At 37.3% G+C, this 11,435-nt stretch overlaps 3 protein-coding genes across 5 annotated transcripts; 1 reads left to right on the forward strand and 2 right to left on the reverse strand.

Annotated features, from left to right (window-relative positions):
- Positions 1 to 2,471: 2,471 nt before the first annotated feature.
- On the reverse strand, positions 2,472 to 2,850 carry LOC118747152 (cuticle protein 10.6-like). The gene is made up of 2 exons (XM_036481139.1): positions 2,839 to 2,850; positions 2,472 to 2,768 (listed from the first exon to the last, which is right to left on the reverse strand). The coding sequence occupies exons 1-2, from the start codon at positions 2,848 to 2,850 to the stop codon at positions 2,472 to 2,474; spliced, it is 309 nt and encodes a 102-aa protein (XP_036337032.1).
- A 548-nt stretch (positions 2,851 to 3,398) lies between these two features.
- On the forward strand, positions 3,399 to 4,059 carry LOC118747022 (cuticle protein LPCP-23-like). Its single transcript, XM_036481014.1, has 2 exons — positions 3,399 to 3,516; positions 3,619 to 4,059. Exons 1-2 carry the CDS (start codon positions 3,505 to 3,507, stop codon positions 4,048 to 4,050), a joined length of 444 nt encoding a protein of 147 aa, XP_036336907.1. The 5' UTR covers positions 3,399 to 3,504; the 3' UTR covers positions 4,051 to 4,059.
- Positions 4,060 to 8,728: 4,669 nt separating this feature from the next.
- LOC118747023 (cuticle protein 16.5-like) lies at positions 8,729 to 9,277 on the reverse strand. Of its 3 annotated transcripts, none has more exons than XM_036481015.1 (3): positions 9,245 to 9,277; positions 8,934 to 9,163; positions 8,729 to 8,849 (listed from the first exon to the last, which is right to left on the reverse strand). In XM_036481015.1, exons 1-3 carry the CDS (start codon positions 9,254 to 9,256, stop codon positions 8,729 to 8,731), a joined length of 363 nt encoding a protein of 120 aa, XP_036336908.1. In that variant the 5' UTR covers positions 9,257 to 9,277. The 3 variants fall into 3 exon arrangements, with proteins under 3 accessions (XP_036336908.1, XP_036336910.1, XP_036336909.1); XM_036481017.1 differs by having other exon boundaries at positions 8,729 to 8,846; positions 8,958 to 9,163; positions 9,245 to 9,256; XM_036481016.1 differs by having other exon boundaries at positions 8,729 to 9,163; positions 9,245 to 9,256.
- Positions 9,278 to 11,435: the final 2,158 nt, after the last annotated feature.

Raw genomic sequence — 11,435 nt, forward strand, 5'->3', positions numbered from 1 at the left:
CAATTGTAGATTTAACATTTTTTTCATAGTAAATACAATATATATGTCCGCCAAAAACCCCGAAAAATGCAATGGGCCCCAATAAAAAATTGTTAGTATTAAAAAATGGTTCAAAAAACAATTGGGTATTGCTATTGAAAGTCTACTGAAGGGAACCGGAGTTTTCCGATTGAAAAATATTGATTTTCAAGAATTTCTACGAAAAGTTGTTTTTCCACCATATAAAATCATAGAAAACTTTGAGCGCTTTGGGCGACCTCTAAATATTTTTTGATTTCAAAAAAAAAAAATAGTGGTATAATTTTTTCGATGCTGAACAATGCTAGGGGTGAGAAAATTGCGACTTTACTCTGTTTGGACCACCTTAGTGTTCATGCACGTAAATAAATATGCATGCACACATGTACGTATGCAAATAATGCTATGTCTTATACACTACTAGTTTGTTTTGTAAACATTTTCGAATTGTTTGACGATGAATCACTCAAAAATTTGTTCAACAGGTTTGCACAAAAGTACATGTCGTTACCTTAATTCACAAAGGTCCTAATCAAAATTTTTTTCGAAACTGCATTTTTCACAGATATATTAAAATATACCCTCACTAAAAATTTTAAAAAGAAAAACAAGGGAGTTATGCCACTTTTTAGGACCTTTGTGAATTAAGGTGACGATATGTATATACATTAGGGTGGTCCAAAATAAGTAAAGTCGGAATTTTAATGCTCTCACCCCCTAGGATTGTTCTATATGGAAAAGAAGTATACCCCAATTTTTTTAATTTTGAAATCAAAAAATATTTAGAGGTCGCTCAAACTTTTCCATGTATTTTGTATGGGAAAAAACAACTTTTCGTGGAATGGTATAGAATTCTCGAAAATCAATATTTTTCGATCGGACAACTCTGGTTATCTTCAGGAGACTTCCAATAAAAATATTCAATTATTTATTTAACCATTTTTTAATAATGAAGATTTTTTATTTAACCCCCCATGGCATTTTCTGGCATTTCCTAGGGGTTTTGGCGGTCCTATAAAATATAGTTACTGAAAAAACCTTGTTAGAAAAAAACAATTGGGTTTTATTATTGAGAATCTGGCCTTAGCCAACCACAATGAAATCGCTGCTCCAGTGATTACTCGTTATGCAGCAAGGTATGCGTAGGAGAATTTAGACTCATTGAAAATGTGTGATAAATTTTATACGCGTTTAATTGGTGAATTCTCACCATAAATTATGATATTCAAATTCAGTAAATAGACTTCTTACTTACCTCTGCATAGCTTCGCCAGTCATACACAACAAGTGTGGACAGGTCCTTCTGTACTTGGTCCTTCTATTACGTTCGTGGGCGCCCTTGCTTTCATCGTCCACCCATGGCTGCAGTGTCAAGGGACATTTTCAGCAAAGCCTCGTTATCTAAGCGTTCAACATGCCAAAGCCAGCGCAATCGTTGTATTTTTATGCTCTTAACTATGTCCTTGTCACTATAAAGCTGGCACAATTTGTCACTCCATCTTCTTCGATACTCGTCGCTACGCAGGCAGGGAGCAATCGTTAATGTTTCCGCGACATATAAGTGGACGGACATGATGAGAGATAGATCCCGGCTTTTCGATTGCCTACAGAGCCCAAAGTGGCACCGATTGGCAAGAGCTTTATCGCCAAGCTATCATTATTTGTGGTGTCAATGGAATCGATCATAGCTGAGTACAGTTTCAACTGCCAACTAAGGCGTGTGTCCCAATACGCGGAGACTTTTTGTGTGCTGCCAGGAGTTACTTTGCCTTGTTTTCGTTCATTGCTAGACCAACTTCTTTTGCCTTTCTTTCTAAGTTGCACAAATTTTAGCTTGCGAGCCGGGTTTTAATGCCAACACTTTCATCAATGTTATCCGCATATTACTTTCGGTGGCTTTATATGGCAACACTACGATTTAGATTGGTTTCAGATATGACGCTTTCAAGCATCCGATAGAAAAAGTGGCTGGAGAGACAGTCGCCTTGTCTAATCGTAAAGCCGCGTTTGTTTTCGAAAGACTCGGAGAGTTCCTTTCCATTTCGGGCGTAACTAAAAGTTGTGTTCAACGTCACCATACCGTAAGCCGAGGATCCCAAATTTAGACAAGACGTCACAGAAGCAACTGCTCCTAATGCTAGTATGTCGAGAAAACTAATTATACGATACTTTGCAAAGTTCGTGGCAGAGCACGCATTCCTCTGACCATATTTTGCAATCGGTAGTCCGGTCCTGCAATTTTCTAAATTTTTATCGGTGTTTTTACCTCATCAAGATCAGGTTCTGGAACATCTCTTTCAAAGTCTTAAACTTTAGGTAAATATTTAAACAGCTTGCTATAATAAAAGCTCTGACTTGACGAGGTCTTTTCCATTTTTTATTTTTTTTTTGTGTTAAAAAGAAAATCCTTCAAATTGATTTGTACTAATTTTATTTAACTATAATAACCACATTTACAAAAAAGCAGCTGGAAGATTAGCAGCGGCATAATGGGAGAATACTGGAGCGGCGAATGGAGCAGCAGCATAGTGAGCAGCCAGCAAAGGTGCAGCGGCTGCATAACGAGCAACAACTGGTGCAGCAGCGATACCATTGTAGTTGCGTGCGATCACTTGGCTGCTGGTGGCGGTCACCACGGGAGCCGGAGCAGCAACAACAGCGGCGGGAGCAGCATAAGCCAATGGGGCAGCAGCCAGGATACCGGGTTTAGCAACAGCGCAGGCAATGAGAGCGGCGAAGAGTACAACGATCTGTTGAATGAAAGAAATTGTTAATAAATTTCTGCTTTTAGGATTTTTAAGTAGAATGCTGGCAACTTACGAATTTGAACATTTTTAATGGATTTTGTGGTATGTGGTTATTTGATTCTTGAACAAAAGTTGGTAAGTGAATGATGCGGTTTGTTAAATGCAGTTAAGCTTTTATAGTGAATTTGCTTGTAGTAAACCTAACATTTTAGCAAAATAAATTAATGCATCAAAAGCTTCAAACAAGTAGCCACTTCTACATTACTATTCAGGGCATTTTACAATTTTAGTATTTTTTTGTATGCTCATGAGTGTATTTTAAAAACCCCACCAGTACAGATTTTAAATTGTGCGTCTGCTTCAATTACCCAAAAAAATAGTTTGCATTCATTCAAGAAGTTCACTGCGCATATGAAGCTAAGGCCATGGTTTGCATTTGTAATTCAGAGTATTTAAAATTCAACGAGTAGGCAACAACTATTTTAATGTATGTTTATATGTAAGTGGTCAAATTGCAAATTAAAAAAAAAAAAATTGTTATTCAACTACTTATTAGTGATATCTACATTAGATACTCAAGTTCTTTTGAACTTGAATACTACCACATCGATAGGCACCTTCCATTTTTAACCCTTAATTACGAGTATAAATATTGCACCGATTTTGGTAATGGATATCAAATCATCTTTAGCTTTCGCTTAAGCAATAGTCACAGAAAAGAAACACCTAACACTTCAACATGTTCAAATACGTGAGTAATTTAAGAATTGTTTTTTTTTAAAGAAACTTTGTTAAAATTTTATTTTTTTATAAAAATAGTTACTAAAATTTCTTTCCCTCTCCTTTCCACCAGGCCGTTGCTCTCTTCGCTCTCATCGCTTGCGCTGCTGCTAAACCCGGCATCCTGGCTGCTGCTCCTTTGACTTATGCTGCACCTGCCGCTTTTGTTGCCGCTCCAGCTCCTGTGGTTACTGCCACCAGCAGTCAAGTGATCGCACGCAATTACAATGGTATCGCTGTTGCTCCACTCGCCGCTCCAATTGTTGCTCGTTACGCTGCCGCTGCTCCTTTAGCTGCTGCTGCTCCAGCCGCCGTTGTTGCTGCACCAGCTCCTGTGGTGACTGCTACCAGCAGTCAATTTATTGCACGTAATCACAATGGTTTTTCCGCCGCTCCCGTCATAGCGCAATATGCCGCTGCTCCAGTTGTTGCTCGTTATGCGGCTGCCGCTCCTCTGGCCACCCCATTTGCTGCGCATTACGCCGCTGCTCCTCTTCTTTGGTAAAGGAATTGGAAATGTATGAGGCTCGCTTTGTGATATGTTCCGAAATAAAAATTAGATAGTTTTATGATTAACTTAACAAGGGTTTTATTACTTAAGATTGTGATAGGTTGTCACCTTAGATAGATAGTAGATGCAATCAATACAGTTATTGCATGACGCATTCTTAGTCAACCAAGCATTACGCAACTGCTGTACGAGTTTTTACTCTGAAATTAAAAAAAAAAAAAAGTAAAATGAAATTTCAAAAATTTAACTTTAAAATTGTTTTAATTTGGTTCTCAAAGAGTCGAAAAACTTCTATCAGGGCCCACATTAAATATCTTGAATAGCGCTACAACGTACAGGTTCGAAAAAAATCAATAACTACAAAATGCGTTTTATAACTTGAGTGTTGTTTTTGGCGTTTTAAACAGTGAGATCGTGCTTCTCGTCTCAAACTCTGTAAATTTATATAAAAAATATACAAAAAATTTTCAAAACAAATCCGGTAGTTTTTGCATGTTTTTTCCGAAAAACATTATTTTTCGACCAATTTTTTTCAGGTCAAGGAGTAATTGTGGGTTAGTGGCAATATTTTCGATTAAAAGGAATAACATTAGTCACATTTTCGTTTTTGTTGAATTATATAAACTTTCAGAGCTATTTTGTTTGATATCAAAGTTTTGCTTCTATCGAAAGCGCTAAATTTAATTCCCAAAGTATAACATGAATGGCCAAAAATGTCAGAGAAGTTTGCCGGAAAGAAAAGCAAGTAATCAAACAAAAATTTTTTAAGACATGCTTTTTATATGGGTTAATATAAAAAAAACTATCCTCACACGAACTAACGACTAAATTTTTCGCGGTGTTATTTCTTTCCATTTAAGTAATATAAGTACATTCTAAATATGAAACCAACCAGATCTAGCCGATTAATTCATCTTTCATATTACATTCTCATCGAGTTCTGAGCCAAGTTTGAAGTTTCAATCCCCTATCTCACCGAGAAGTTGGCTAAAAAATGATTTTAAGATTTGATTACATACAGGTGAAACCTAATAAAAGCTTGTAAAAAGATCCGAAATTGATTTACGAGTTTTAATTTGGTCTGGAGTTCAAAATAAAAATTGAAATTTTAAGAAACTGGCCAAAAAATTTAAAAATTCCGAATGGCAGATCGTATATGGCTGATTAATTTTTAAAAAATAATCAAATTTTTACAAAAAAACAGTATTAGGAACTTTTTTTTTATGGGGACGATTACGCTCCGTTGTCAGTATTTAAAAATTAAAAATGGTAGTTCCAATATTTTATTTTTTATTATGTTTCGATTTTTAAATAAAACAGAATTAACGCGTTTTGAGGGTAATTTATAATACGAAAGCGGATTAAATTTGGATAATTAGAGTTCATTGACTAATTTTTTTTACTGTTTTCCCAATAAAACTCTTTTTGCTCTAGGGTGAGTTTTAAAGTCTCTTATTGATGACTTCTTGCTTCTTGGAAATCTGAAAGGGATAGCTCTTGAGTATTTCCAATACTGGCGGTGCAGTTAAGAATATTGTTTGAGCTTTTATTCCATTTTGTCGTGTAAAAACAAGAAGTAGTAAAAACAAAAATATGGACATTGTTAAAACAATTTTTTACGCAGCTGCATAGTGTTTCAAAGGACAAAATAGAATCAGCTGACTTTGTTTTGAGACTTGTTTTATATGTTCTCCTATTAAATATGGCACCGATTACGTCATGGCCACTGCTTCTATGTGCAGTTGCACTGTATTTCCATTCGGTATCGTCCGTTGGTAGCCTTCATGAAATTGTAGGATCTACCATTTGTCTGATAACATCCAAAGGCACAACATAAATTCGAGGGGACAGCTCGCCGAAAAACTAGAAAAAATTTGGGCGCCATATTTTTAATATATTTTAACAAGTTGAAGGCTCAGTAACCACTACTTCAGAGGAAATATGCACGCATATACTTATGACCAGTATATATTTATAATTTGGTAACTTTTATTTGCAAAAAAGTTCACTCAACTTTTCAAAATTATTAACACTCGAGCACATACGACCTTGACACGAATCGTAGGCAAACGCAATTTGCCAAAGAAGGCAAATGCAATTGAATATGGAGAGGCAAAAGAAAAAAAGTCATAAAACATACATACATACATATGTATGTGCATATGTGTTTGTATGTTCGAAAAAACCTCAAACACATAAAAACTTTTTCACTTAAGTAGATAAGTAGGTGCATATGTGTGTGTGTGTGTGCACTTACTAGCGGTTTCATTGCACTCACCCACCACAAAAAAAGTCTTCACCAAACCAATGGTCGATGGTCAGCGTACCCAAAGACCACATTGACGTACGTGCCAAGACTTTATGATGAATAAATCGGTTACCATTTGATAGTCGGCAAAAGAACGTGTTGACTACACACATTTTTTTTTTCAATATTCTTACAAACTTGATAAAGATTCTCTTCCGCAAGTTCGAAAATAAAGATTTATATGAAAGTGGTGAATCTGCTTTGGAAGTTTGTAAACTATTCGCATTTGGAAACATTATATCTCGATAACTCAGTTCATGTTGAGAAATTGAAACACCGAAGGGCATTTATGCCATAATGAAGCTTTTTCAAAAAACTCTTTGTCATTCACGTACAAAAAAAAACATAAATACTTATATATATGTATATGTACACAGTATATCCAAATGCCAGCTGGTTTTAATGATAAACTTGATATTTATGTTCATTAGTAGTAAACGTTATTAAAAAATTCACCAGGATGGGGTGCAGGAAATATGTAGTCTTGTCATCCGTCTACTTCCCAGGTTGATGTCTCCCTCATACCTCTATTACATTAGCTCATTGAATTTTGTCGATGTAAGAACCATCAGGTTATCATTGACTACGATAAAAATGCCCTCTTTATCTTGTGAGGCAGCTCCAACATCAATGATAGGAGTAAGTAATAAATAATAAAGAATGTTTGAGCGAATATGGAGGGCGGAGCCCCTTTTCATTACTGCCGTCGGCGCTACTAGATCTCACTCTCTCAGCTGGTCGGTAATGGCAAGTCTAGGATGAAGCATTGCTTACGGATCATCGACACGTACGCTTTTTAGATATGATCTCAGCAACACGCCTTTACCGCCTGGGTTAACAAACTGGACCATTATAAAAACTCTGGTGAATGCAAGAGCAGACCCGTTGTTAACCTCCAATAACTCAATCGATGCAATGGTGATAGCAGCGAATCTGCTGTAAAGTCTTTCGTGACACAGGTCCAAAAGGACTCAGTAGCGAAACGTACTTATGTCTGACTACAATAAAACAGGGAACACACGATTTGTACATTTTGGCAGTCATAGAGTGGTGTTGTCTACAAATTCTTATCGATAATAAGTTCAGCTCAATGTAATGTAATTTAATTGCTCTTTTCACCACGCGTTGTTTTGTGTTACTTCCGGCAAAACGGAGGCGAGATGGCACATTTAGAGACAATAACAGGAAGACTCTGAAAAACACATTTCCTAGGCACTTCAGTCGAATAAAATCAGATCAGTTCTGTCTGCTCGGAAGAAGGATTCGCAGAGTAAGCAATCATAGCAGATCTGGCTCAATTTTTGACCCAACAAAGTACGGTGGGCACTAAAGTCTGTGCGCGTGGTGATGGAGTAGTTACAGCATTAGGTTAGGTGGTTGTCACTCCGCACGGACCGACAGAGTGACACACTTAGACCAATTTGACCGACCCATTGTGATGCCACTATAAACGAGCTCTCGTTCCAGCTTATTTAGGATTGCTGAAATGGTGCCCAGAATTTTTGGGGGACCGAACCTATGGTCTCTCCATGTATGAGCTTCATTCAGTCTAGCTACGTTGCCGCTGGCCTGGTATCTACCGTAAATATCGATAGGGAGAAGATTCAATACAGTCTCCAGTCCCAGATCGCTGCCTTTTTGAGGTCAGTTCCCTCGGGGTATTGGTGGTGATGGTTTGAATCCCGCCGATACTACCTACTTTGCGCTTCTTTCTAGTGGCGAGGATCCCTTTTGCCCATTCTAGTTTGGTTCTCTGATCCCGGAGGCGCCGTTATAATACAGTCGGAAAGTCCCCTGACTGCAAACCATCCAATTGGCACGGTGACGCATGATACCCCGTATTGGGGGGATAGGACTGGAGTCGACACCCTCCGGGTCTAGATCCGTAGTATTTTGTGGAAACAGGGTCAATTCTGGAAGGATGCGATATCGCGCACTACGGTCTTGATATGGCAGTGGCTAAGCACACGAGATCATCTATGTGCTGTGTTACGCTTCATCCACACCCTGCATTTTGCTCGACCCCAATATTTACAATATAAGCCAATACAATATTTACAGCATTAAATACTATAAATAATTAGGATATTATCGATACTCTTATCGGCATATTTAAGGCTCGTTACTGCTTCAAATAGATCGAGTATTAAATACGGAGAGTTTATAAAAACCCTCAAAACCGTATCCGCAGAAGACTGACAGATAAGCGCAGCACATTTTTAGAATCATCTTCTTGAAAGACTGACACAACTTTCCTGACTACCAATAACTAACCTAACTAAAAGTTATAAATAGAAAAATAGATCAAAAATTCTTTCTTTATTTCGGTAAGCATCAAAAAAGCCTCATGCGATTCCATTTCTTTTACCAAAGGAGTGGAGCAGCGGCATAATGAGCAGCCAATGGAGCGGCTAAAGGCGCAGCCGCTGCATACCGGGCAACAACTGGAGCAGCGGCATATTGAGCTATGACGGGTGCAGCAGCGATGCCATTGTAGTTGCGAGCAATGACTTGGCTACTGGTAGCAGTCACCACAGGAGCTGGCGCGGCAACAACAGCGGCGGGAGCAGCCGCAGCAGCGTAACGAGCAATAACTGGAGCTGCGACAGGGGCAGCAGCTACAACTGGAGCAGCAGCGATACCATTGTAGTTGCGTGCGATCACTTGACTACTGGTGGCGGTAACAAATGGAGCAGGAGCGGCAACAACAGCGGCAGGTGCGGCATATGCCAAGGGGGCAGCAGCAAGAATACCTGGTTTAGCAGCGGCGCAGGCGATCATGGCGAAGAGTACAACAGCCTGTGGAAAAAAAGTTGAAATTAGTTAAGAATTTCTCGGAAAAGTAAGAAAATACTGGGAATGGAGCAACCAAAAACTTACGTATTTGAACATCTTGAAATTGCTTTGATTTGGCTTGGTTGTTGCTTGAAAGCAGATTAAATTGGTTTGATACCTTTGGTCAATTCGATTCTCTATTTATAGTGAGAAGGTGTTAAGTTCAATGCACATTTTTATGCTCAGTGACTCAGTTGGTTTTCGTCTTTTAGTTTTTTATTGAATTTTAAATCAAAGTGTAAATTTTAAACAATTAACTTAAGCATTTTAACTTTATTTGTTACATATAGTATGCATGGCACATTTGTAAAACCTTCAACAGGGTTTGCACTGAAGTACGTACTGCATGGTCTTATTTTTATGCGCAGCACACTGCAAAGATAAATACATTTTTGGTCATTTACAGGGGCGTTCAGTGTTACATTTTGACTAAATAGTAATAAAGACAAAATAAAAATAGACACACATAGTTTTGTTATGTATACATACATATATACTGAATTATAATGTGGATGAATAGTTATACTACCAAAGGATTAAAAGAGCTGATTCTTCTTCTTGATTATTAGTGCTGTAACCAACCGCCTAAGCGATTTGGCGAGTCCAAAACCAACTGACGACAATTGGAAATGCCAAGTCCTTCTCCGCCTGGAATTTCTAAAGCAGAGGAGGTCCTCTTCTTTCTCTGTTAAGAGCATCGCGACCCGCGTTGAATACTTTCAGAGCAGGAGTATTTCTGCCCATTCGACCTACCAGCGGAGCCGATTATTAAGACTAATATAAACTTGTAGTTTTTCTTACGAAAATAAGTCATAAGATATCCACTAAGATGAATCCCATTTAGGGCCATGAGTAATTTTGCCTTGAAATTCTTTTTGAAGTGAGACTTCTTTAGCAGCGCACATTAGGTCAAATGATACATTTGGCTGTGCGAAAGTCCAATTTCGTAAAGGCAGTTTTACATTATTTTTTGTTGCCATTCTGTAGGGAATACTCCAAAATAACAGAAACTTCACTTAGTTTTTGTAAAATGAAAAACACCGTTATACAGCAATAAACCAAAGTTACACTTTCAAAACGTCATTGATACGTTGTTTGCGCAACCGGTTTATTTTGTAAATTTCAAGTGCATTGTTTTTGTAAAGTCCGAATAACTAAAGGAAAATTTTAAATGGGAAAGAAAAGTATATCTATGTGAGAACCTATGTCCCAATTTAAAAAAGTTACTTGTTATCATTTGTTTGCAGAAAAACTGACTTAGCTGCATAACCTCAAAAATTTGCGGATTTATTTCCATTTATGATTTTATGTAAGCTTTTACAATTTTGTTAACTTTCGGCAAACAAAATGGAAATGGAAATGGATAAACTGGGATGTAATAAGTTGATCTTATTTTACTTAAGCCGCCGTTTTTAGCCGTTTTCAAGAAAAACGGGATTTTTCTGGGCTATCATGCTATCACAAAAGGCAAGTTGTTTGAGGTTTGGCTGATTGGATGTTCGAAAAAGGAAAAGCCTTTTTCGGTTGTCAACCATGTTGAAAAAAAATTTGGTGCTGCTGATATTTGCGAAAGGCCCTGAAACTTTTGGAAGAAAAAACGTATTTTTTGCAATTATTTATCAAATAAATATGAAAATTATGGGAAACAATTTGGAAAGGATGCTAAAATATTTAGATCTGAAAACATAGCGTTTCTTGCTGATGAGGTTCTTTTCGGAAAAAAAAACTGGATTCTAACTTTCGCCATCGCTAAAGTGCTAAAATAGGATAGCCAACCTTTTTCCGAATTTTTAGCTATCTCCAAAAATATCTCCAAAATTTTTTGGTGATAAATAATTTATTTCAATCGTGATAAATAGTGAAAATGGAAGTATGTGATAGCAAAAAAATAGCAGCCTCAATTTGGATTACATTTACTCTCCTGTAGCGTAGCCGAGGCTATGTTACAAATACACTAGCGCCTTTGCAAAAAGGCAAATCCTTGAGAGAACTTACGGACTGAAATTTCGATTTTTTTTTTACTCAAAGTGAATAGAGCTTTGAACATTCTTTTAACAAATTAGTTTCATAAACATTCGTATTCTTTTCAGGAAGTTGCCAGCGATTTGTGGTAAATGTGTCACAAAGTAGCATTTGTATTCTGAATACAAATAATATCGGTGGAGCATTTGTAAATACTGAACCCCGAAGTGAAAATGAAGTGTTTTATGAAGACTAACTGCTTTAGGAATCTCTC

This window comes from Rhagoletis pomonella, unplaced genomic scaffold (genome assembly GCF_013731165.1).
Source record: "Rhagoletis pomonella isolate Grant_MI unplaced genomic scaffold, Rhpom_1.0 Rhpom_scaffold_00011, whole genome shotgun sequence".
NCBI classification, from domain to species: Eukaryota; Metazoa; Arthropoda; class Insecta; order Diptera; family Tephritidae; genus Rhagoletis; species Rhagoletis pomonella.